Consider the following 27,401-nt stretch of genomic DNA (forward strand, 5'->3'; position numbering starts at 1 on the left):
TCAGTGGCAACCACAGGCCCTGACCACCATGTTCTTGTACTTCTTCAGGATGACGTTGGAGTTGTCGTCGAAGTAGAGCACAGAGATGGCGTGCAGCCTGGTGGGCGCGCAGCAGGGCTTGGGCACATTCTCCGGGTTCATGAGGTGGACCTGGGAGACGACGACAAGGTCAGAAGTCGACGAAAAGATTTCAAAGGTCACTTATTCCCTTTGAAGGGCCAATTATGTCACCTTTGGAGCTTTGTTAGCGCTCAGCAGTTTATAAGCCTTCTTGGAGAACTCACCAGTGTCTGCACAATGGCATGGTTGGTAGCGTTCATATGGGCGTTGAGGGGGAAGGCACACTCTCCACCACAGTAGTAGGCGGCATAGCCCTCGGGTGCAATGATCCAGTCCTGATACAATCACAAGAGGGATACATTCAATATGGCTAACCAGTCGGGACACAACAGTCATCCTAATGGTCTACAGTGTGTTCTGAAGGCTCTGTGACAGGGATACTGAGGCAGTAGGGTACTGTGTATATGAAGGCTCTGTGACTGGAATACTGAGGCAGTAAGGTACTGTGTATATGAAGGCTCCGTGACTGGGATACTGAGGCAGTAGGTTACTGTGTATATGAAGGCTCTGTGACTGGGATGCTGAGGCAGTAGGGTACTGTGTATATGAAGGCTCTGTGACTGGGATACTGAGGCAGTAGGGTACTATGTATATGAAGGCTCTGTGACTGGGATGCTGAGGCAGTAGGTTACTGTGTATATGAAGGCTCTGTGACTGGGCTACTGAGGCAGTAGGGTACTGTGTATATGAAGGCTCTGTGACTGGGCTACTGAGACAGGGTACTGTGTATATGAAGGCTCTGTGACTGGGCTACTGAGGCAGTAGGGTACTGTGTATATGAAGTCTATGTGACTGGGCTACTGAGGCAGTAGGGTACTGTGTATATGAAGGCTCTGTGACTGGGATACTGAGGCAGTAGGTTACTGTGTATATGAAGGCTCTGTGACTGGGATGCTGAGGCAGTAGGGTACTGTGTATATGAAGGCTCTGTGACTGGGATACTGAGGCAGTAGGGTACTGTGTATATGAAGACTCTGTGACTGGGCTACTGATGCAGTAGGGTACTGTGTATATGAAGACTGTGACTGGGATACTGAGGCAGTAGGTTACTGTGTATATGAAGGCTCTGTGACTGGGCTACTGAGGCAGTAGGGTACTGTGTATATGAAGGCTATGTGACTGAGATACTGAGGCAGTAAGGTACTGTGTATATGAAGGCTATGTGACTGGGTTACTGAGGCAGTGGGGTACTGTATATATGAAGTCTCTGTGACTGATACTGAGGCAGTAGGGTACTGTGTATATGAAGGCTATGTGACTGAGATACTGAGGCAGTAAGGTACTGTGTATATGAAGGCCCTGTGACTGGGATGCTGAGGCAGTAGGGTACTGTGTAAATGAAGGCTCTGTGACTGGGATACTGAGGCAGTAGGGTACTGTGTAAATGAAGGCTCTGTGACTGGCATACTGAGGCAGTAGGGTACTGTGTATATGAAGGCTCTGTGACTGGGATGCTGAGTCAGTAAGGTACTGTGTATATGAAGGCTCTGTGACTGGGATACTGAGGCAGTAGGGTACTGTGTAAATGAAGGCTCTGTGACTGGCATACTGAGGCAGTAGGGTACTGTGTATATGAAGGCTCTGTGACTGGGATGCTGAGGCAGTAGGGTACTGTGTATATGAAGGCTCTGTGACTGGGATGCTGAGTCAGTAAGGTACTGTGTATATGAAGGCTCTGTGACTGGGATACTGAGGCAGTAGGGTACCGTGTAAATGAATAATCTGTGACTGGGCTACTGAGGCAGTACGGTCCTGTGTATATGAAGGCTCTGTGACTGGGCTACTGATGCAGTAGGGTACTGTGTATATGAAGGCTCTGTGACTGGGATACTGAGGCATTAGGGTACTGTGTATATGAAGGCTCTGTGACTGGGATACTGAGGCAGTAGGGTACCGTGTAAATGAATAACCTGTGACTGGTTTACTGAGGCAGTAGGGTACTGTGTATATGAAGGCTCTGTGACTGGGCTACTGAGGCAGTAGGGTACTGTGTATATGAAGGCTCTGTGACTGGGCTACTGAGGCAGTAGGGTACTGTGTATATGAAGGCTATGTGACTGGGATACTGAGGCAGTAAGGTACTGTGTATATGAAGGCTCTGTGACTGGGATACTGAGGCAGTAGGGTACTGTGTAAATGAAGGCTCTGTGACTGGGATACTGAGGCAGAAGGGTACTGTGTATATGAAGGCTCTGTGACTGGGATGCTGAGGCAGTAGGGTACTGTGTATATGAAGGCTCTGTTACTGGGATACTGAGGCAGTAGGGTACTGTGTATATGAAGGCTCTGTGACTGGCATACTGAGGCAGTAGGGTACTGTGTAAATGAAGGCTCTGTGACTGGCATACTGAGGCAGTAGGGTACTGTGTAAATGATGAATCTGTGACTGGGATGCTGAGGCAGTAGGGTACTGTGTATATGAAGGCTCTGTGACTGGGATACTGAGGCAGTAGGCTACTGTGTAAATGAAGGCTCTGTGACTGGGATACTGAGGCAGTAGGCTACTGTGTATATGAAGGCTCTGTGACTGGGCTACTGATGCAGTAGGGTACTGTGTATATGAAGGCTCTGTGACTGGGATACTGAGGCAGTAGGGTACTGTGTATATGAAGGCTCTGTGACTGGGCTACTGAGGCAGTAGGGTACTGTGTATATGAAGGCTCTGTGACTGGGATACTGAGGCAGTAGGGTACTGTGTATATGAAGGCTATGTGACTGGGATACTGAGGCAGTAAGGTACTGTGTATATGAAGGCTCTGTGACTGGGATACTGAGGCAGTAGGGTACTGTGTATATGAAGGCTCTGTGACTGGGCTACTGAGGCAGTAGGGTACTGTGTATATGAAGGCTCTGTGACTGGGCTACTGAGGCAGTAGGGTACTGTGTATATGAAGGCTCTGTGACTGGGATACTGAGGCAGGGTACTGTGTATATATCTCAGTGGAGGCTCCAGCCATTACCACGAGCCCGTCCTCCCCAATGAAGGTGCCACCAACCTCCTGTGTATATGTACAGTGGGGAAAAATAGTTTTTAGTCAGCCACCAATTGTGCAAGTTCTCCCACTTAAAAAGATGAGAGAGGCCTGTAATTTTCATCATAGGTACACGTCAACTATGACAGACAAATTGAGAATTTTTTTTCCAGAAAATCACATTGTAGGATTTTTTATGAATTTATTTGCAAATTATGGTGGAAAATAAGTATTTGGTCACCTACAAACAAGCAAGATTTCTGGCTCTCACAGACCTGTAACTTCTTCTTTAAGAGGCTCCTCTGTCCTCCACTCGTTACCTGTATTAATGGCACTTGTTTGAACTTGTTATCAGTATAAAAGACACCTGTCCACAACCTCAAACAGTCACACTCCAAACTCCACTATGGCCAAGACCAAAGAGCTGTCAAAGGACACCAGAAACAAAATTGTAGACCTGCACCAGGCTGAGAAGACTGAATCTGCAATAGGTAAGCAGCTTGGTTTGAAGAAATTAACTGTGGGAGCAATTATTAGGAAATGGAAGACATACAAGACCACTGATAATCTCCCTCGATCTGGGCCTCCACGCAAGATCTCACCCCGTGGGGTCAAAATGATCACAAGAACGGTGAGCAAAAATCCCAGAACCACACGGGGGGACCTAGTGAATGACCTGCAGAGAGCTGGGACCAAAGTAACAAAGCCTACCATCCGTAACACACTACGCCGCCAGGGACTCAAATCCTGCAGTGCCAGACGTGTCCCCCTGCTTAAGCCAGTACATGTCCAGGCCCGTCTGAAGTTTGCTAGAGTGCATTTGGATGATCCAGAAGAGGATTGGGAGAATGTCATATGGTCAGATGAAACCAAAATAGAACTTTTTGGTAAAAACTCAACTCGTCGTGTTTGGAGGACAAAGAATGCTGAGTTGCATCCAAAGAACACAATACCTACTGTGAAGCATGGGGGTGGAAGCATCATGCTTTGGGGCTGTTTTTCTGCAAAGGGACCAGGACGACTGATCCGTGTAAAGGAAAGAATGAATGGGGCCATGTATCGTGAGATTTTGAGTGAAAACCTCCTTCCATCAGCAAGGGCATTGAAGATGAAACGTGGCTGGGTCTTTCAGCATGACAATGATCCCAAACACACCGCCCGGGCAACGAAGGAGTGGCTTCGTAAGAAGCATTTCAAGGTCCTGGAGTGGCCTAGCCAGTCTCCAGATCTCAACCCCATAGAAAATCTTTGGAGGGAGTTTAAAGTCTGTGTTGCCCAGCGACAGCCCCAAAACATCACTGCTCTAGAGGAGATCTGCATGGAGGAATGGGCCAAAATACCAGCAACAGTGTGTGAAAACCTTGTGAAGACTTACAGAAAACGTTTGACCTGTGTCATTGCCAACAAAGGGTATATAACAAAGTATTGAGAAACTTTTGTTATTGACCAAATACTTATTTTCCACCATAATTTGCAAATAAATTCATTAAAAATCCTACAATGTGATTTTCATGATTTTTTTTCCTCATTTTGTCTGTCATAGTTGACGTGTACCTATGATGAAAATTACAGGCCTCATCTTTTTAAGTGGGAGAACTTGCACAATTGGTGGCTGACTAAATACTTTTTTCCCCCCACTGTATTTGAATGACTATTGAATAGTTTAATAAAACAGTGCTAGTTCTGCAGTCGGCCCCGGCAGCAGTGTCAGGCATGTATACTGGCATGAGGTCCAAAGCACTGTGTTGTTTCACACTGATTCTCTCCCTCAGTGTTCAGTTTCAACTGGGTCTCCTAGGACGGATCAGTGCAGGAATGTGCAAGTACCTGTGGAATCACTCATGGAGCAGGTAGTTGCTACGATCTCTTCCTCTTTAACGGTCTCTCTCTTTCTGTCTATGTGTGTGTGTTTGAGTGAGTACGTGTGTTTGAGTGAGTAAGTGTGTTTGAGTGAGTACGTGTGTGTGAGTGAGTGAGTACGGGTGTGTGAGTGAGTGAGTACGGGTGTGTGAGTGAGTACGTGTGTGTGAGTGAGTGAATGAGTGTGTGTGAGTGTGTGTGTGAGTGAGTGTGTGTGTGTGAGTGAGTATGTGTGTGTTTGAGTACGTGTGTGAGTGAGTACGTGTGTGTGTGGGCCTGTGTGTGTGTGTGTTGGCACTTTCCCTCTAGATGTCAGTTCTGTGTTAACAGGGGGTTGATTGTTTTGCGTGACTACGTGGCTGCCTGTTTTCCCTCCATTAACCTGACTGAGTTCACAGGCCACTTAAACTCGTACCAAATGCCCATAATGCTTCTTTAAATGGTTATTAAAGCAGTACAAAAGCCTGTTTGTTAGTCTGCTGTCTTCTACCAAATGTCTTCATTGACCCTCTTTGACCTGAGATTCTGGCCTTGTGTCTGTATTGTATTGGTAATGAGATAAACTACAGGTTGTTAACTCTCTTTCACTCTGATCAAATGGAATAGTTGCACATGGAATTATGGGTACTGTAGTCCCTGTAGTCCACCAGTGTGTCACTGCATTACTGGGGGAGAGTTAGACCTTTACCTGCCAGCCCAGCTCCCGGAAGCTGACGTAGAGCTCATGTCTCCTACAGGCTGTGTTCTGGTCACTGCTGTTGTGTTCTAAATGGGAAGAAGGAAGTAGCAGGATAAATCAGGGTTGAATCAGAATCATATCCGCCTTCACTCTCATATATCGGATTAGGTAGTGAATGATATGTGTACGGCTGTATTTCACAGTAACATCATGTGTTATAGTGTGTATGGCTGTAGTTCACAGTAACATGTTAGATTGTGTATGGCTGTAGTTCACAGTAACATGTGTTACAGTGTGTATGGCTGTAGTTCACAGTAACATGTTAGATTGTGTATGGCTGTAGTTCACAGTAACATGATGTGTTACAGTGTGTATGGCTGTAGTTCACAGTAACGTGTTACAGTGTGTATGGCTGTGGTTCACAGTAACATATGTTTCAGTGTGTATGGCTGTAGTTCACAGTAATATATGTTACAGTGTGTATGGCTGTAGTTCACAGTAACATGTTAGATTGTGTATGGCTGTAGTTCACAGTAACATGTTAGATTGTGTATGGCTGTAGTTCACAGTAACATGATGTGTTATAGTGTGTATGGCTGTAGTTCACAGTAACATATGTTACAGTGTATGGCTGTAGTTCACAGTAACATGTTAGATTGTGTATGGCTGTAGTTCACAGTAACATGTGTTACAGTGTGTATGGCTGTAGTTCACAGTAACATGTTAGATTGTGTATGGCTGTAGTTCACAGTAACATGATGTGTTATAGTGTGTATGGCTGTAGTTCACAGTAACATGATGTGTTAGAGTGTGTATGGCTGTAGTTCACAGTAACATGTTAGATTGTGTATGGCTGTAGTTCACAGTAACATGTGTTAGATTGTGTATGGCTGTAGTTCACAGTAACATGTGTTACAGTGTGTATGGCTGTGGTTCACAGTAACGTGTGTTACAGTGTGTATGGCTGTAGTTCACAGTAACATGATGTGTTACAGTGTGTATGGCTGTGGTTCACAGTAACATGTGTTACAGTGTGTATGGCTTAGTTCACAGTAACATGTGTTACAGTGTGTATGGCTGTAGTTCACAGTAACGTGTTACAGTGTGTATGGCTGTAGTTCACAGTAACATGTTAGATTGTGTATGGCTGTGGTTCACAGTAACATGTTAGATTGTGTATGGCTGTAGTTCACAGTAACATGATGTGTTACAGTGTGTATGGCTGTGGTTCACAGTAACGTGTGTTACAGTGTGTATGGCTGTAGTTCACAGTAACATGATGTGTTACAGTGTGTATGGCTGTGGTTCATAGTAACATGTGTTACAGTGTGTATAGCTGTAGTTCACAGTAACATGTGTTAGATTGTGTATGGCTGTATTTCACAGTAACATCATGTGTTAGAGTGTGTATGGCTGTAGTTCACAGTAACATGTGTTAGAGTGTGTATGGCTGTAGTTCACAGTAACATGTGTTAGATTGTGTATGGCTGTAGTTCACAGTAACGTGTTACAGTGTGTATGGCTGTAGTTCACAGTAACATGTGTTACAGTGTGTATGGCTGTAGTTCACAGTAACGTGTTACAGTGTGTATGGCTGTAGTTCACAGTAACATGTTAGATTGTGTATGGCTGTAGTTCACAGTAACATGATGTGTTATAGTGTGTATGGCTGTAGTTCACAGTAACATATGTTACAGTGTATGGCTGTAGTACACAGTAGTTCACAGTAACATGTTAGATTGTGTATGGCTGTAGTTCACAGTAACATGTGTTACAGTGTGTATGGCTGTAGTTCACAGTAACATGTTAGATTGTGTATGGCTGTAGTTCACAGTAACATGTTAGATTGTGTATGGCTGTAGTTCACAGTAACATGATGTGTTAGTGTGTATGGCTGTAGTTCACAGTAACATATGTTAGTGTATGGCTGTAGTTCACAGTAACATGTTAGATTGTGTATGGCTGTAGTTCACAGTAACATGTGTTACAGTGTGTATGGCTGTAGTTCACAGTAACATGTTAGATTGTGTATGGCTGTAGTTCACAGTAACATGATGTGTTACAGTGTGTATGGCTGTAGTTCACAGTAACATATGTTTCAGTGTGTATGGCTGTAGTTCACAGTAACATATGTTACAGTGTGTATGGCTGTAGTTCACAGTAACATGTTAGATTGTGTATGGCTGTAGTTCACAGTAACATGTTAGATTGTGTATGGCTGTAGTTCACAGTAACATGATGTGTTATAGTGTGTATGGCTGTAGTTCACAGTAACATATGTTACAGTGTATGGCTGTAGTTCACAGTAACATGTTAGATTGTGTATGGCTGTAGTTCACAGTAACATGTGTTACAGTGTGTATGGCTGTAGTTCACAGTAACATGTTAGATTGTGTATGGCTGTAGTTCACAGTAACATGATGTGTTACAGTGTGTATGGCTGTGGTTCACAGTAACATGTGTTACAGTGTGTAAGGCTGTAGTTCACAGTAACATGTGTTAGATTGTGTATGGCTGTAGTTCACAGTAACATATGGTACAGTGTGTATGGCTGTAGTTCACAGTAACATATGTTACAGTGTGTATGGCTGTAGTTCACAGTAACATATGTTACAGTGTGTGGCTGTAGTTCACAGTAACATATGTTACAGTGTGTGGCTGTAGTTCACAGTAACATGTGTTACAGTGTGTATGGCTGTAGTTCACAGTAACATGTTAGATTGTGTATGGCTGTAGTTCACAGTAACATGATGTGTTACAGTGTGTATGGCTGTAGTTCACAGTAACGTGTTACAGTGTGTATGGCTGTGGTTCACAGTAACATATGTTTCAGTGTGTATTACATTTACATTTACGTCATTTAGCAGACGCTCTTATCCAGAGCGACTTACAGGAGCAAGTAGGGTTAAGTGCCTTGCTCAAGGGCACATCGACAAATTTTTCACCTAGTTGGCTCGGGGATTAGAACCAGCGACCTTTCAGTTACTGGCACAACGCTCTTACCACTAAGCTACCTGCCTCCCAGTATGTATGGCTGTAGTTCACAGTAACATATGTTACAGTGTGTATGGCTGTAGTTCACAGTAACATATGTTACAGTGTGTATGGCTGTAGTTCACAGTAACATGTTAGATTGTGTATGGCTGTAGTTCACAGTAACATGTTAGATTGTGTATGGCTGTAGTTCACAGTAACATGATGTGTTATAGTGTGTATGGCTGTAGTTCACAGTAACATATGTTACAGTGTATGGCTGTAGTTCACAGTAACATGTTAGATTGTGTATGGCTGTAGTTCACAGTAACATGTGTTACAGTGTGTATGGCTGTAGTTCACAGTAACATGTTAGATTGTGTATGGCTGTAGTTCACAGTAACGTGTTACAGTGTGTATGGCTGTAGTTCACAGTAACATGTTAGATTGTGTATGGCTGTAGTTCACAGTAACATGATGTGTTATAGTGTGTATGGCTGTAGTTCACAGTATCATGATGTGTTAGAGTGTGTATGGCTGTAGTTCACAGTAACATGTTAGATTGTGTATGGCTGTAGTTCACAGTAACGTGTTAGATTGTGTATGGCTGTAGTTCACAGTAACATGTGTTACAGTGTGTATGGCTGTGGTTCACAGTAACGTGTGTTACAGTGTGTATGGCTGTAGTTCACAGTAACATGATGTGTTACAGTGTGTATGGCTGTGGTTCACAGTAACATGTGTTACAGTGTGTATGGCTGTAGTTCACAGTAACATGTGTTACAGTGTGTATGGCTGTAGTTCACAGTAACATGTGTTAGATTGTGTATGGCTGTAGTTCACAGTAACATGTGTTAGAGTGTGTATGGCTGTAGTTCACAGTAACATGTGTTAGAGTGTGTATGGCTGTAGTTCACAGTAACATGTGTTAGATTGTGTATGGCTGTAGTTCACAGTAACATGTGTTACAGTGTGTATGGCTGTAGTTCACAGTAACATGTGTTACAGTGTGTATGGCTGTAGTTCACAGTAACATGTTAGATTGTGTATGGCTGTAGTTCACAGTAACATGATGTGTTACAGTGTGTATGGCTGTGGTTCACAGTAACATGTGTTACAGTGTGTATGGCTGTAGTTCACAGTAACGTGTTACAGTGTGTATGGCTGTAGTTCACAGTAACATGATGTGTTACAGTGTGTATGGCTGTAGTTCACAGTAACATGATGTGTTACAGTGTGTATGGCTGTAGTTCACAGTAACATGTTAGATTGTGTATGGCTGTAGTTCACAGTAACATGATGTGTTACAGTGTGTATGGCTGTGGTTCATAGTAACATGTGTTATAGTGTGTATGGCTGTAGTTCACAGTAACATGATGTGTTACAGTGTGTATGGCTGTGGTTCACAGTAACATGTGTTACAGTGTGTAAGGCTGTAGTTCACAGTAACATGTGTTAGATTGTGTATGGCTGTAGTTCACAGTAACATATGTTACAGTGTGTATGGCTGTAGTTCACAGTAACATATGTTATTTATTTATTATTTACAGTGTGTATGGCTGTAGTTCACAGTAACATGTTAGATTGTGTATGGCTGTAGTTCACAGTAACATATGTTACAGTGTGTAAGGCTGTAGTTCACAGTAACATGTGTTAGATTGTGTATGGCTGTAGTTCACAGTAACATATGTTACAGTGTGTATGGCTGTAGTTCACAGTAACATATGTTACAGTGTGTGACTGTAGTTCACAGTAACATGTGTTAGTTTGTATGGCTGTAGTTCACAGTAACATATGTTACAGTGTGTGGCTGTAGTTCACAGTAACATGTGTTAGTTTGTATGGCTGTAGTTCACAGTAACATATGTTACAGTGTGTATGGCTGTAGTTCACAGTAACATATGTTACAGTGTGTATGGCTGTAGTTCACAGTAACATATGTTACAGTGTGTATGGCTGTAGTTCACAGTAACATATGTTACAGTGTGTGGCTGTAGTTCACAGTAACATATGTTACAGTGTGTGGCTGTAGTTCACAGTAACATGTGTTAGTTTGTATGGCTGTAGTTCACAGTAACATATGTTACAGTGTGTGGCTGTAGTTCACAGTAACATGTGTTAGTTTGTATGGCTGTAGTTCACAGTAACATATGTTACAGTGTGTATGGCTGTAGTTCACAGTAACATTATGTGTTAGAGTGTGTAGTAGATTATTTTTAAGTGCCTCACACTCACTAATGTAATTGGTGGGCGTTTGGGTGTATTGGGTCGGACACCGATGACAAGCGTGTTTATAACTGTCGTCCTCTCTCCGCAGTTTGTTTTAATCATTTCCCTTTCGTCCCACCCGGCCGCAGAGTCACAGAGTTAGCGACTCAGCGAGTGTCAACAGGTATGGTGTTTCAGAGGGGAAGGTCATTGCTGGCACCGGCCGGCATTCTGAAGTCAAAACGGGTGACTCAGACTTTCCACTGACGATGTTCCACTTGCTGATTTTTAGTTTTTTTGCGTTGCCCCCCCCCCATCACTAAACAGAGAGAGGAGAACCATGATATCAGCACAGGGTGGCATCACTTCCTGTTGTCGGAGTTCCCCACCCAGGGGAAAGCCATCAGTGGGCGAACCGTGCCAGGGTATGCCATGCCAGGCCCAGGTTGGCATCGGGGCTGGCAGAGAGGACCATCTCTTTGTGTGTGTGTCAAGACCAGGACCTAGTCATTAAACCAGATTATTTAGTTTACTGGGTGTGGAGTGGTAAGTTGTACTCACTCACTGCGCTTACTGTTCCATCCCATGACCAAGTGACTCCACTCTCTGATTGATCAATGCCAGCGGGCGTTCTACACAGTGCAGGCTCTTACCGGGGCGTCAAAATAACCACTTTCATTTGTTTTGTTTTTCAACTCGTCCACTTAGCCCGTCGTTATTAGAGAGCCATAATTTGGATTCATAACCGTAATGACATTATGATGTAATTACTCATTATTTTGAATGAAACATAAACAGAACAAGCCCAGACATGTGACAACCTAAGGCGAAAAGAGAGAAAGAGAGAGAGAGAGAAAATTGCCCTGAAACATGACAGTAAAAATAGCCTCCGCTCGCTTCTCATTGGAACAGGAAAGGCTTCAACATAAGTGCAGCAGTCACCTGACTGGGGGGTTAACTCACGCCAAGACGGAAAACAGAAAAGGTGGCATTTGGTCACGAGGGCAGGGTCGAGAGGTCATCCCGGCCGTTACTGTCGGAGACCACTCAGGTGTTTCCCGTGGTCCGACCACAGCGCTCTTTCCTGTCTGACTGTGTGTGTGCGTGTGTGTTCTCAGGGTGTCTGCTGATGATATGTTTAGATATGGGCGATAAAGGAGGAGTGTAGCTACAGTGTCTGTCCTAACGTGAAGCAGGGCGGTCCTAGCCCATGTGTTTGTGGCCATGTTTTCTCTGGGTCAGCCTGCCTGGCCTGTCAGCCCCCGGGCCGGTCTGGGTTTTCCGCCACCAGAGGCTGTGCCTCTGCAAGTTAAATATTTACAGAGATAAATCTGCTTCTCAATGAGGCCCTGGAGCCGATCCCGAGAGGGTACTTAACCCCTGGGCTGGTGTTCCTCTCACATGGCGAGATGTGACCTGACTTCACACAGACTCCCTCCCTGCCTGCCTGCCTGCCTGCCTGCCTGCCTGCACATACACAGGCCTTACGGGCCCAGACATTCAGCTCCCAGCCAAATCACAGGGTTGGGATCGTGCCACTGAAACTCCCTCCCTGCGCTGGGCAGCTCCTTTAACAAGCACCCTGGTAAAGCGTGACATGTAGCAGGACACTGTCTGAAAGTGCTAAGGGGACCAGAGGACTGGGGTGAGCAGGTGGAAAAGGTCTGGAGGTTGAATACACACACAGAGACTCACACACACACACCTTGCTTCCTCTCTGTATTTATAGCCATCAGTATTTACAGTCGGGGCAGTTTAACAGAAATAAAGTTGATATTTACTGTGGAGTTTCATTGAGTGTAAAGGCCAGATTTGTGGTACCCATAAACCACCTCTCTCCTTCCTGTCTGTAAAATGTTATGTCACACAGCTACTGCTGAGCATGGATACAAAGGGGATCCTTCAGATTAGGGGGTTCTACTAAACTACCTTATGGAATTGTTTTAAGATAGTCATACCAAGGCTCATTTAGCTATTTTATTTGGAATTTTAGGACCCCTTTAGGTATAAAAAAAAATAGTATAAACAAATGATTTGATGAAACATTGAATTTGGCCTTACTGCTACTAGCCCATAGAAACGCATTGAATAAAAGGATGTTTGCTTTAAAGTGTCTGTCCTATATCTGAGAGATATAAGAAAGATCCGAAAATTATTATTTATGTTTTTTTTACCCATATTTGACCCCTTATTTTTGGCACTAAACAGTCTCCATGTATACTTCCATTCATTTTTTAAAAACTGGTACCTGGGGACCTTCAGCAAAACAACCGACATGTTCGTGAGAGAGTGTCACCTTTCCACAGAGGGGTCATATTAGTGTGTAGCCCAAACTGTTTGGAGGTTTGCAGATCGGCGGTACCGACGAGTCCACTTCAGACGCTACAGATGCTTTCCGTGAGAAGACGGATTTTCGGGACGTCTCCTGGTCCTGACAGACGCCGCTGTAGCTCAGCCACCTTCCACCGCGGATGCGTAAGGCCGCCATTGGTGGATGCGGTGGATTGAGACGCAGCCCGTGCAACCAGATCTCTCTAGCTTAAACAGACCGATTTTGATGGTGATTGTTTTATTATGCTAATTCAATTTCCACGGGGACGCGGAGGTTGGGTTAACAGTGTTGACAAAGGAAAAGTCCATAAATAACAACATTAAATGGGTTCCTTCCACCAAAAGCCTCAATCTCTGCAACCGCATACAATAGCTCCACGGTTTATTCCCAAAACTTTTTCAAGGAAAAAAAAACTGCTACTTTTTACAGTAGCAATTACACAAGCCACTGTTCCTGTGGAGAGGCGGTGATGGAGCACTGGGCTAATAGGCCGCGGCATTCCCAAAAGAACAGGGTCTTCCCAAAGAGAGAGAGAGAGAATGGGCCAGCCTCTCCAAACTCCCATGAAGACTTAAAAGAGAATTTCACTGTTGTCTGTCTGTGTCATCAGTGGGCGAACCTCCCTCTCTCTCCCCCTCCCTCCCTCTTCCACTGAAGTTTATCTTTCTTCCTGTCTTTCATCAGGGAGGTTATTAAACCCTCTGCGGAGCTCGCTGATGTCTAATTACACCAACAGTCAACAAAGGAGAGACTGGAGGAGGAGACCCTGAGATGAAAACACACTGCTGGATAGCGCCACGTTATTAGAATTCTTTAAGCAATACTGTTAACTTGGTCAGACTTTTAGCGAGTGGCTAATGACTGGCCTGGGTAATGACAGGTCTGAGGCCAGGAGCGGCTAGCCTGCAGTGATTCTCCTCCTGGATGGCCGTTAAAGGTCCAAGCCCGGCTTCCTCAAACCCTGTTGTTGTTCTTCTTCTTCTCTCATTTCCAGTGCAGTACAAACTTTTCCCCTCTCAAAGGAACGCAGTATGTACAGCAGGTTCTGCTTGTGTTATTGTAGGGCAACTAACGCCAAGAGGACGCAGTTAACTGCCAAAGTAAAGGAAACACCAACATAAAGTGTCTTAATAGGGCGTTGGGCCACCACGAGCCAGAACAGCTTCAATGCACCTTGACGTAGATTCTACAAGTGTCTGGAACTCTATTGGAGGGATGCGACTCCATTCTTCCACGAGAAATTCCATCATTTGGTGTTTTGTTGACAGTGGTGGAAAACGCTGTCTAAGGCGCCGCAGATCTGGTGACTGAGACACACACGCACGCACACACTTTAAACACCCTATGCTCCTTTGAGATCTCTTCTAGCCGTGGTAGCCAAAATAATGGGCAACTGGGCGTTTTATACATGACCCTAAGAGTAAATGTATCCCTCATTTACTAAAGTGTTTCCTTTATTTTGGCAGTTACCTGTATATCATGAGACCATGGTTATGTTCCAATTTCCATGCTTAAGTAGTATGCTAGTGTGGATGTTGGAGCCAAGCCCCTGACTTGTCTGTGGGTGTGTTGTGTTCTTAAGCATACTATTATTCTGGTGGCTATGCTACATTGATTTGTTGATGTGAATTGTAAACTGTGAAGTGGGGACGATGGTGGTCCCAAGAGATGCTAAACAATGAAGCACTGTCCCTCTTTGTTTCTCCCTCAGAGCAGCACAGAAGAAGGATGCTCCCTTCATCCATCCATCCTTCCTGTCTTCCTCAGAGCCTGTGAAGTGAGTGAGTGATGTGGTATTGGAACCATATGCCTCATAAGTCCGCCTCATCGTAACCACGGCGATGGACGTGGTTGCTGTCGCAAGGGCCTCGCAACTTCCTGCGCAGGATCTAAATATTTACACTCCAGACATCCCAAGTGGTGTGGCCGAGAGGGTTGGTGTTTTGGGTTACATAAAGTCCAATCCTTTAGCACAGGTTGGTTCAACAGATTGTCCTCATAAACTGGAGCACCAGTAGACTAGTATGGGCCTGAGAGGCAGTTCTGTTCTGTTCTGTTCTGTTCTATTCTATTCTATTCTATTCTATTCTGTTCTGCTCTATTCTATTCTGCTCTGCTCTGTTCTATTCTATTCTATTCTATTCTATTCTATTCTATTCTATTCTGCTCTGCTCTGCTCTGCTCTGCTCTGCTCTGCTCTGTTCTATTCTGCTCTGCTCTGCTCTGCTCTGCTCTGCTCTGTTCTGCTCTATTCTATTCTATTCTATTCTATTCTATTCTATTCTATTCTGTTCTGTTCTGTTCTGTTCTGTTCTGTTCTGTTCTGTTCTGTTCTGTTCTGTTCTGTTCTGTTCTGTTCTGTTCTGTTCTGTTCTGTTCTGTTCTGTTCTGTTCTGTTCTATTCTGTTCTGTTCTGCTCTATTCTGTTCTGTTCTATTCTGTTCTATTAAGTTCTGTTCTATTCTGTTCTGTTCTATTCTGTTCTATTCTATTCTGTTATATTCTGTTCTGTTCTGTTCTATAGTATTCTGTTCTGTTCTATTATGTTCGGTTCTAATCTGTTCTATTCTGCTCTATTCTGTTCTGTTCTCTTCTAATCTGTTCTGTTCTATTCTGTTCTATTCTGTTCTGTTCTAATCTATTATGTTCTATTCTGTTCTGTTCTAATCTATTCTGTTCTAATCTATTATGTTCTATTCTGTTCTATTCTGCTCTATTCTGTTCTGTTCTCTTCTAATCTGTTCTATTCTGTTCTGTTCTATTCTGTTTATTCTATTCGGTTCTGTTCTATTATGTTCTGTTCTGTTCTATTCTGTTCTGTTCTATTCTGCTCTATTCTGTTCTATTTTATTCTATTCTATTCTATTCTGTTCTGTTCTGTTCTGTTCTGTTCTGCTCGGTTCTGTTCTGTTCTATTCTGTTCTGTTCTGCTCTATTCTGTTCTGTTCTATTATGTTCTGCTCTATTCTGTTCTATTCTGTTCTGTTCTGCTCTATTCTGTTCTGCTCTATTCTGTTCTGTTCTGCTCTAATCTATTCTGTTCTATTCTGTTCTGTTCTGTTCTATTCTGTTCTATTCTGTTCTGTTCTGTTCTGTTCTGTTCTATTATGCTCTATTCTGTTCTGTTCTGTTCTATTCTGTTCTATTCTGTTCTGTTCTATTCTGTTCTATTCTGTTCAATTCTGCTCTATTCTGTTCTGTTCTGTTCTGTTCTGTTCTATTATGCTCTATTCTGTTCTGTTCTGTTCTGTTCTATTCTGTTCTATTCTGCTCTATTCTGTTCTGTTCTATTCTGTTCTATTCTGTTCAATTCTGCTCTATTCTGTTCTGTTCTGTTCTATTCTGTTCTATTCTGCTCTATTCTGTTCTGTTCTATTCTGCTCTATTCTGTTCTGTTCTGTTCTGTTCTATTCTGTTCAATTCTGCTCTATTCTGTTCTGTTCTGTTCTATTCTGTTCTATTCTGCTCTATTCTGTTCTGTTCTATTCTGTTCTAATCTGCTCTATTCTGTTCTGTTCTGTTCTATTCTGTTCTGTTCTGTTCTATTCTGTTCTGTTCTGTTCTGTTCTGTTCTGTTCTGTTCTGTTCTATTCTGTTCTATTCTGCTCTATTCTGTTCTGTTCTGTTCTGTTCTATTCTGTTCAATTCTGCTCTATTCTGTTCTGTTCTATTCTGTTCTGTTCTGTTCTATTCTGTTCTGTTCTGTTCTATTCTGTTCTATTCTGTTCTAATCTGCTCTATTCTGTTCTGTTCTGCTCTATTCTGTTCTGTTCTGCTCTATTCTATTCTATTCTATTCTGTTCTGTTCTGTTCTGTTCTGTTCTATTCTATTCTGTTCTGTTCTGTTCTGTTCTGTTCTATTCTGTTTTATTCTGTTCTGTTCTATTCTGTTCTGTTTTATTCTGTTCTGTTCTATTCTGTTCTGTTTTATTCTGTTCTATTCTGTTCTGTTCTGTTCTATTCTGTTCTGCTCTATTCTGTTCTGTTCTATTCTGTTCTGTTCTATTATGTTCTGTTCTAATCTGTTCTATTCTGTTCTAATCTGTTCTATTCTGCTCTATTCTGTTCTGTTCTGTTCTAATCTGTTCTGTTCTGTTCTGTTCTAATCTATTATGTTCTATTCTGTTCTGTTCTAATCTATTCTGTTCTGTTCTATTCTGTTTATTCTATTCGGTTCTGTTCTATTTTATTATGTTCTATTCTGCTCTGTTCTGTTCTGCTCTATTCTGTTCTATTCAGTTATGTTCTATTCTGTTCTATTCTATTCTGTTCTAATCTGTTCTGTTCTATTCTAATCTGTTCTGTTCTGTTCTAATCTGTTCTGTTCTATTCTGTTCTGTTCTATTCTGTTCTGTTCTAATTTGTTCTGTTCTAATCTATTCTATTCTGTTCTGTTCTGTTCTAATCTGTTCTGTTCTAATCTGTTCTGTTCTATTCTGCTCTATTCTGTTCTGTTCTATTCTGTTCTGTTCTGCTCTATTCTGTTCTGCTCTATTCTGTTATATTCTGTTCTGTTCTATTCTGTTCTGTTCTGTTCTATTCTGTTCTGTTCTAATCTATTCTGTTCTATTCTGTTCTATTCTGTTCTATTCTGCTCTATTCTGATCTGCTCTATTCTGTTCTGTTCTATTCTGTTCTATTAAGTTCTGTTCTATTCTGTTCTGTTCTGTTCTATTCTATTCTGTTCTATTCTGTTCTGTTCTAATCTGTTCTATTCTATTCTGTTCTATTCTGTTCTGTTCTATTATGTTCTGTTCTAATCTGTTCTGTTCTGCTCTAATCTATTCTGTTCTAATCTGTTCTGTTCTATTCTGTTCTGTTCTGTTCTATTCTGCTCTATTCTGTTCTGTTCTAATCTATTCTGTTCTGTTCTATTCTATTCTGTTCTATTGTGTTCTGTTCTATTCTGTTCTGCTCTACTGTTCTGTTCTATTAAGTTATATTCTGTTCTGTTCTGTTCTATTCTGTTCTGCTCTATTCTGTTCTATTCTGTTCTGTTCTGTTCTATTCTGTTCTGTTCTAATCTATTCTGTTCTATTCTGTTCTATTCTGTTCTATTCTGCTCTATTCTGATCTGCTCTATTCTGTTCTGTTCTATTCTGTTCTATTAAGTTCTGTTCTATTCTGTTCTGTTCTGTTCTATTCTATTCTGTTCCATTCTGTTCTGTTCTATTATGTTCTGTTCTAATCTGTTCTGTTCTGCTCTAATCTATTCTGTTCTAATCTGTTCTGTTCTATTCTGTTCTGTTCTGTTCTATTCTGCTCTATTCTGTTCTGTTCTAATCTATTCTGTTCTGTTCTATTCTATTCTGTTCTATTGTGTTCTGTTCTATTCTGTTCTGCTCTACTGTTCTGTTCTATTAAGTTCTATTCTGTTCTGTTCTGTTCTGCTCTATTCTGTTCTGCTCTATTCTGTTCTGCTCTATTCTTTTCTATTCTATTCTGTTCTGTTCTAATCTGTTCTATTCTATTCTGTTCTATTCTGTTCTGTTCTGTTCTATTATGTTCTGTTCTAATCTGTTCTGTTCTGTTCTATTCTGTTCTGTTCTATTCTGTTCTGTTCTGTTCTGTTCTGTTCTATTCTGCTCTATTCTGTTCTATTATGTTTTATTCTGTTCTGTTCTATTCTGTTCTGCTCTATTCTGTTCTATTCTATTCTGTTCTATTCTGTTCTGTTCTGTTCTATTCTGTTCTGTTCTATTCTGTTCTTATCTGTTCTGTAGTGTTCTGTTCTATTCTGTTCTGTTCTGTTCTGTTCTAATCTATTCTGTTCTATTCTGTTCTGTTCTATTCTATTCTGTTCTATTATGTTCTGTTCTGTTCTGTTCTAATCTATTCTGTTCTATTCTGTTCTGTTCTATTCTGTTCTGTTCTAATCTGTTCTATTATGCTCTATTCTGTTCTGTTCTAATCTATTCTGTTCTGTTCTAATCTATTCTGTTCTGTTCTGCTCTGTTCTGTTCTGTTCTGCTCTGTTCTGTTCTGTTTTATTATGTTCTATTCTGTTCTATTCTGTTCTATTCTATTCTGTTCTAATCTGTTCTGTTCTGTAGTGTTCTATTCTATTCTGTTCTGTTCTATTATGTTCTGTTCTAATCTGTTCTGTTCTAATCTGTTCTGTTCTGTTCTAATCTATTCTGTTCTGCTCTAATCTGTTCTATTCTGTTCTGTTCTAATCTATTCTGTTCTATTCTATTCTGTTTTATTCTGTTCTATTCTGCTCTATTCTGCTCTGTTCTGTTCCATTCTGTTTTATTCTGCTCTGTTCTATTCTATTCTGCTCTGTTCTATTCTGCTCTGTTCTATTCTGTTCTATTCTATTCTGTTCTATTCTATTCTGTTCTATTCTGTTCTATTCTGCTCTGTTCTATTCTGTTTTATTCTGTTCTATTCTGCTCTGTTCTGTTCTATTCTATTCTGCTCTGTTCTATTCTGTTTTATTCTGTTCTATTCTGCTCTGTTCTGTTCTATTCTGTTTTATTATGCTCTGTTCTGTTCTATTCTGTTTTATTCTGTTTTATTCTGCTCTGTTCTGTTCTGTTTTATTCTGCTCTGTTCTATTCTGCTCTGTTCTATTCTGCTCTGTTCTGTTCTGTTCTGTACTGTTCTGTTCTATTCTGCTCTGTTCTATTCTGCTCTGTTCTATTCTGCTCTGTTCTGTTCTATTCTGCTCTGTTCTATTCTGCTCTGTTCTATTCTGCTCTGTTCTGTTCTATTCTGCTCTGTTCTGTTCTGTTCTGTTCTATTCTGCTCTGTTTTGTTCTGTTCTATTCTTCTCTGTTCTGTTCTGTTCTGTTCTATTCTGCTCTGTTCTATTCTGTTTTATTCTGTTCTATTCTGCTCTGTTCTGCTCTGAAGGTTTTTATCTAATGGACACTGCACTACTGAGAAGAGCACGGTTATAATGTACTAGAACTCTGAACATATTCCTTACAGGCTACAATAGGAATGGATGACTTGTGTGATTAACTGTACTCTGTATGTACATACATATGTACAGAGATGGAACCACAAACTCATAACTTCAGGTTCCCAGGGAAACAGTGATTGTTGCTGAGAGGAATATCCTGCTTAAATAAAGCTGAACTAACTGAACTTCCCCCACCACATAGTATGTTGTGTTGGGGGAAAGGAAGAAAATGTAGAGCTCCTGACTGACATCATCCAACAACACCTCTAGCCTTTAGATGGTATCGCCATCAAAGCAGATGACGTGAAACCGAGGAGGTGAGGGAAATCACTTGTGCTGCTATTGTAACGCTGACGGTTAAGAAGCTGAGTAGCTGATCCCGTGGCCCTGGCCATGAAGGCTTAATGTTAGCCTGGGCTTCATCCGTCAAATTAACGCTAGGATCAGGCAGATATTAGCCACAAAGCCCTCTGAAACCGCAGCTCTTCCTGCTGTGAAAGCACTGGGATCCTCCCTCACAGGGCCAGCTTTATGTTCAGCAAAGGCTAACATTATGCTAACGTTATGAAATGGCCAGGGGTGAAGGCAGAATGGGTAGCTGGATTAGAGCCTAATTTAATTTGACCTTTTCATAACATCAGCCGCTAAGTACGGAGGAGGGGAGGTACTGTAAAGTGCACTCTCGAATGATGAGGTCATGCATCTAGGGATAGTTTCACTCTCTCTCTGTCTTTTTTTCTCATTTGGAGAGCTGCCACCGACATCCCCATCAATGGCAGCACACCTCACCATATTACACTGAAACCTGGTGCTGCGAGAGCTTTCCTGCTCGGCTTGCAGGTGTTTGGATATTGTATTGTGCTCTGTGTGATGATGTGAGGTGTGATGTTGTGAGGTGTGATGTTGTGGTGTAGTTGTACGGTGCGGTTGGGTTTGATTGATGTTCTTACGGTAATAAACATGAACACATCCCAAAACTTTCCAATACTGAATTGAGCAAAAAGGTAAAATAAATAAAATACCTTCACACACTGGTATACCCTTTTCACACTACAGAGCTGTGATGAACTGGCCTGGTTACATATTCATCATAAAAGGGTTTAACTGGGTGTTGGTCAGACTATGGACACACCTGCTGGGCTGGGGCCTCTGGAGCCTCCTTCCTGGGGCTGCGTAGGGCGGTTGCGGTTCTTGTTGCGCTTGTTGGTGGAGCGGGCGGTGCGGATGTGCACCTCGCTGACTTTAAAGAAGGCCACCATGAAGGGTTGCTTCTCCAGCCCTCCGTCACGCCCCACTAGCCCCGCCTCCTTGGAGCTGATGCTCCGCCCTGTTCCACAGAAGAGAGGAGCCGTCAATCACTTGGACATACTGAATGTGCTACAGTTTACTAAACATAGCCTAGAAGGGAGAGTATCATACACCCTACTGATATATTCTTGTGAAACATTTGTCCTTTGATGGATGTTTAGTGTCCATTAAGTGTCAAATAGTTGACTTGCAAACATATCAACCTTTCCATTTCAGCATTGTGACAAGCCTAAAAAAGCCCCACTGTTCAGTATCCACTATTGTTTTCATTTCAAGATGAAAATTCTAAAGTTATTTAGCATGTTTCTAACGCTAGCTATTAGCATGTTTCCAAAGTTAGCCGTTAGCAACATATTTCTAATGTTAGCCGTTAGCATGGTGCTCACCGCTGCCGGTCTCCACTCTGATCTGGAGGCCCAGGTTGTGGTGAGGACTCATCACCCACAGGTTACTGGTGGCCAGGATGTCAAACTCCAGCCAGCCCTCCTCGGCTGCCCACAGCCTGCGAGACTCCAGCAAGAACAGGTCCGCCTCCCTTGGGGCACAGTCACAACAAGCAGCCATGACTGAGGGCCAACAGCTTTCCCATCTTTACAGAAGTATACAAAGTGTACATTAATTGCTGGTACTCTACCATAACAGATACTGTAGTATATGTCAGTACGACGTTCATGTTTTCTTACAGCCTACATTCAGGGATTTTGGCACTTTACACTATGAAGATGATCCCCGTCTATCCCTATACTGTATGAATCTACACTGAGTATACAAAACATTAAGAACACCTGCTCTTTCCATGACATAGACTGACCAGGTGAATCCAGGTGAAAGCTTTGATCCCTTATTGATGTCACTTGTTAAATCCACTTCAATCAGTGTAGATTAAGGGGAGGAGACAGGTTAAATAAAGATTGTTCAGCCTTGAGACATTGATTGTGTATGTGTGCCATTCAGAGGGTGAATGGGCAAGACAAAAGATTAAAGTGCCTTTGAGTGGGGTATGGTAGTAGGTGCCAAGCGCACCAGTTTGTGTAAAGAACTGCAACGCTGCTGGGTTCGTAACATAACCCCACCACCCTCCCCTCCCCTCCCCTCCCTACCACCCCTCCCCTCCCCTCCCCACCACCCCTCCCCACCTACCCTCACCTCCCCCCCACACCACCCCTACCCCCCCACCACCCTTCCCCTCCCCTCCCTTCCCCTCCCCTCCCCTCCCCACCACCCTTCCCCTCCCCTCCCCTCCCTATAACTGTAGCTAGGTCTCAGGTGAAAAAGACAACCACAACCTGAGTGAGAGAGAGAGAGAGGTTTGTCTCGTCCCCATTACTGTAATGACACAGCATGAGTCCGCTGGCCCCTCCCCGGGCCGCAGATCAAAGCCCCACAATCACCCAGGTGTTCCGGGAATGCCCCTGCGGTCATGCATCGGCAGCCCCTCATTATTGCTTGTTAATGAGAGTGTTTCTGAGGGCTTCCATATGAGGCCGTTCCCAGTGCCCCCCTCAGGCCGTTCCCAGTGCCCCCCTCAGGTAGTTCACACATTGGGCGCAGCTTGGGTTTGGTGGGCCGGTGCTGAGTCATTCTGATCGAGGCAGACATTTTAACACCCGTGGACCGGCAGGGGGTCCATCTGAGAGCCGTGGGGGGTGTGGCACTAAAGCCCTACTGTAAAGCCTCTTATTGACTGCTTAAATGAACTGGAATAATAAGGTCATATGTCAACGTTTTGTGTTTTTTGTTCCAATAAATCTCCTTTACTGGCCCTGTCAAATGAATGTAGTTAAAAATGCACCATATCTGGCTGTTGTTTAGATGGCTTGTCCTGTTTGAACGTACATTTAGCTTGAGACTGGTGACAAGACTTGGAAACAAAAGAATCGCCTCACAGTTCCCAAGAACACCATGTTAATTGGGTACTGAAAGATTGTGTGTTTTTGAGATAAGGTATGGAACTATATAGTCATGTAATTTAGTAAGGAAATGAACACAGTGCCAAAGAAACCACCTCAATCAAGTGAATACTGCAGTATAAAATGCAACAGCGAATTCTGCAGCCTATTGTTATTGCTGAGGGTCATAACAGAAGCCGGTAAACTGTAAACAGGAGGAGGACTGGAGAATCCCAGAGTTTGTGGACTCCCTGCTGACTTTGGATTTCAGAGGCAAGTTTTACATGACTTCAAGAACAACTACCAGAGACTTTACTCTCGCAAATGTATCCTTATTCATGGATTTTTTTAGCCTATCTTGTAGCTTTTATAAAACTTCAGAGGATGTATTTTGGCAATGATGTGTAGTTGTACCTCTGTTCAGCCCTGCTTGCAAGCTTTCACTACCCCATGTGCTTATTAAAAGATTGTGAGCTATAATCAAAGCAATTACAACTTCGAAGACTTGAACCACTTACAAATTTATCTGTTTGTCAGCAAATGTGTTTTGCAAGCCGCACAAGTAGTTAGGATTTGCAAGCACAAAGCACAAAGCGATGTTCTCGGATAGCCCACAAACCAAGCTATAATTTGCCTAAAGGTAAACATCCTCCTACAATAATACAGTAATTGGAGATATATGGCCCCTTTAATCTCCAAATATATCGCAAAATAAAAGGCTTTGCCTGCGGGCAGCAGAGCACAAACCGCCTATTGTGAAGATAAGAGAATGTGGCAAACAAGATCCTCATGATATAGACATAGAAACACTTTTACAAAAACAAGAATCCAGCAGAAACTTTAAAAAGAGCAATTGTCTTTACAATTTTAAATGAATTGAGGACTTGTAGACGACCAGAAACGTATACAGCAAACGTAATAATACAATTGCATCACTACACATAAGGAAAACAGATGCCCGTCTTACAACGGCGTGGGCCAAAAAGCATTTTGGGACATATTATCAACTCAATGACTTTTCCTTAAAAAGTGCCTCAATGAACTCAATGCAGAATCTTACATCGTCTCCCACCGTTTTCAAAACATCAATACCATCCAGCTATTTTAGTGTCTGTTGTCTCCGACTGGGACGTCTCTCCCAGCAGCCACAATGTAAATACTTGGCGTGTTTTGGCCTTGCTTCTGTTTTTGGGACACTAAAGTCAGGCTATATTGGTAAGGCGTTGTGGTCATGCCTCATTCAAGAGAGAATACATGGCAGAAAACCAGAGCTACGCTACCGTGTAATCAATGTCTGGAGAAGTACGTGTAGTTAAGTCTTTCCTCTGCACACAGTATACATTATCCCTCATCTCGACAAGATCGGAACTGACTAGGAGGACAGAGTAGCAGTATACATTATCCCTCATCTCGACAAGATCGGGACTAACTAGGAGGACAGAGTAGCAGTATACATTATCCCTCTTTTCGACAAGCTTAGGACTGACTAGGAGGACAGAGTAGCAGTATACATTATCCCTCTTTTCGACAAGCTTAGGACTAACTAGGAGGACAGAGTAGCAGTATACATTATCCCTCTTTTCGACAAGCTTAGGACTAACTAGGAGGACAGAGTAGCAGTATACATTATCCCTCTTTTCGACAAGCTTAGGACTAACTAGGAGGACAGAGTAGCAGTATACATTATCCCTCTTTTCGACAAGCTTAGGACTAACTAGGAGGGCGGAGTAGCAATATACTTTCCCCCTCATTAGACAGATCACTGGGAGAAGCTGAACCATATCATCCCAGTGTTAGACAGATCACTGGGAGAAGCTGAACCATATCATCCCAGTGTTAGACAGATCACTGGGAGAAGCTGAACCATATCATCCCAGTGTTAGACAGATCACTGGGAGAAGCTGAACCATATCATCCCAGTGTTAGACAGATCACTGGGAGAAGCTGAACCATATCATCCCAGTGTTAGATAGATCACTGGGAGAAGCTGAACCATATCATCCCAGTGTTAGACAGATCACTGGGAGAAGCTGAACCATATCATCCCAGTGTTAAACAGATCACTGGGAGAAGCTGAACCATATCATCCCAGTGTTAGACAGATCACTGGGAGAAGCTGAACCATATCATCCCAGTGTTAGACAGATCACTGGAAGAAGCTGAACCATATCATCCCAGTGTTAGACAGATCACTGGGAGAAGCTGAACCATATCATCCCAGTGTTAGACAGATCACTGGAAGAAGCTGAACCATATCATCCCAGTGTTAGACAGATCACTGGGAGAAGCTGAACCATATCATCCCAGTGTTAGACAGATCACTGGGAGAAGCTGAACCATATCATCCCAGTGTTAGACAGATCACTGGGAGAAGCTGAACCATATCATCCCAGTGTTAGACAGATCACTGGGAGAAGCTGAACCATATCATCCCAGTGTTAGACAGATCACTGGAAGAAGCTGAACCATATCATCCCAGTGTTAGACAGATCACTGGGAGAAGCTGAACCATATCATCCCAGTGTTAGACAGATCACTGGAAGAAGCTGAATCAGATGGAAAGCTGAGAGGATTTCAGAGTTCTGTCTGTATCCTATATATCATTCTATGGAGGATTCTGCCTCAGTGGCACTCACAAATACTATACATCTATATCAATCAATTACATTTTATTTGTCACATGCCCCGGATACAACAGGGGTAGACTTTACTGTGAAATGCTTACTTACGAGCCCTTTCCCAACAATACAGAGTTGAAAAGTAAAAAAATCAACAACAAAAAATAGTAAATAGTAACCCAATAGAATAACAATATCTATACCTCAAATACACTACATGACCTAAAGTATGTGGACACCTTCTCATCACACATCTCATTCCAAAATCATGGGCATTAATATGGAGTTGGTCCCCCCTTTGCTGTTATAACAGCCTCCACTCTTCTGGGAAGAATTTCCATTAGATGTTGGAACATTGCTGCGGGGACTTGCTTCCATTCAGTCACAAGAGCATTAGTGAGGTCGGGCACTGATGTTTGGCAATTAGGCCTGGCTCGGAGTCCATGTTCCAATTCATCCCAAAGGTGCTCGATGGGGTTGAGGTCAGGGCTCTGTGCAGGCCAGTCAAGTTCTTCCACACCAATCTCGACAAACCATTTGTGTATGGACCTCGCTTTGTGCCCGGGGGCATTGTCATGCTGAAACAGGAAAGGGCCTTCCCTAAACTGTTGCCACAAAGTTGGGAGCACAGAATCGTCATTGTATGCTTTAGCGTTAAGATTTCCCTTCACTGGAACTAAGGGGCCTAGCCCGAACCATGAAAAGCTCCCGACTAACAGTTATTGTGCTGACGTTGCGTCCAGAGGCAGTTTGGAACTCGGTAGTAAGTGTTGCAACTGAGGACAGACGATTTTAAAGCACTATGCGCTTCAGCACTCGGCGGTCCCGTTCTGTGAACTTGTGTGGCCTACCACTTCGCGGCTGAGCTGTTGTTGCTCCTAGATGTTTCCACTTCACAATAACACCACTTACAGTTGACCGTGGCAGCTCTAGCAGGGCGGAAATATGATGAACTGACTTGTTGGAAAGGTGGAATCCTATGACAGTGCCACGTTGAAAGTCACTGAGCTCTTCATTAAGGCCATTCTATTGCCAATGTTTGTCTATGGAGATTGCATGGCTGTTTGCTCAATTTAATACACCTGTCAGCAAAGAGTGTGGCTGAAATAGCCGAATCCACTACTGTGAAGGGTGTCCACATACTTTTGTATATACAGTGTATATAGCATTACTGTGATAGCATGACTTCAGCACTATAAAACAATACAACATGCTAGCCCTGATATGAACCCATTTATATAGTAATAGCAAGCACTAAGCTATCTGACTGTGAAAAGGTGCTGATGAGATGATCTATTTTCACCAGATTTACATATAAGGACTGAACTGTGTGTGTGTTACCTGTTGGAGTACTCCTGCACCACTTGGTAGACGCTGAGCAGGAGGGTCTCGTTGTGGACGGCTCGGCTCACACACTCCTTGTAGAGGCGGAACTCGGAGGCGGTGACGGCCTCGCCCTCGGGGATCTGGGACAGGTTGAACTGAACTCTTTGTGTGCAGTCTGTGTGGCGACAGCTCTCTGTCGTACTCCA

At 42.9% G+C, this 27,401-nt stretch overlaps 1 protein-coding gene across 1 annotated transcript; it reads right to left on the minus strand.

Annotated features, from left to right (window-relative positions):
- On the minus strand, positions 1–27,401 carry LOC311125427 (bone morphogenetic protein 6-like; the record flags this gene model as incomplete). Its single annotated transcript, XM_084199470.1, is given in 7 exon segments — positions 1–150; positions 285–395; positions 5,641–5,717; positions 21,187–21,381; positions 21,749–21,897; positions 27,211–27,354; positions 27,356–27,401. Coding segments are annotated over 7 exon segments (872 nt in total), but the record flags the coding sequence as incomplete, so codon positions are not given.

The sequence above is a fragment of the Coregonus lavaretus genome, assembly GCF_964263955.1.
Source record: "Coregonus lavaretus genome assembly, contig: HAP1_SCAFFOLD_840, whole genome shotgun sequence".
Lineage (NCBI taxonomy): Eukaryota > Metazoa > Chordata > Actinopteri > Salmoniformes > Salmonidae > Coregonus > Coregonus lavaretus.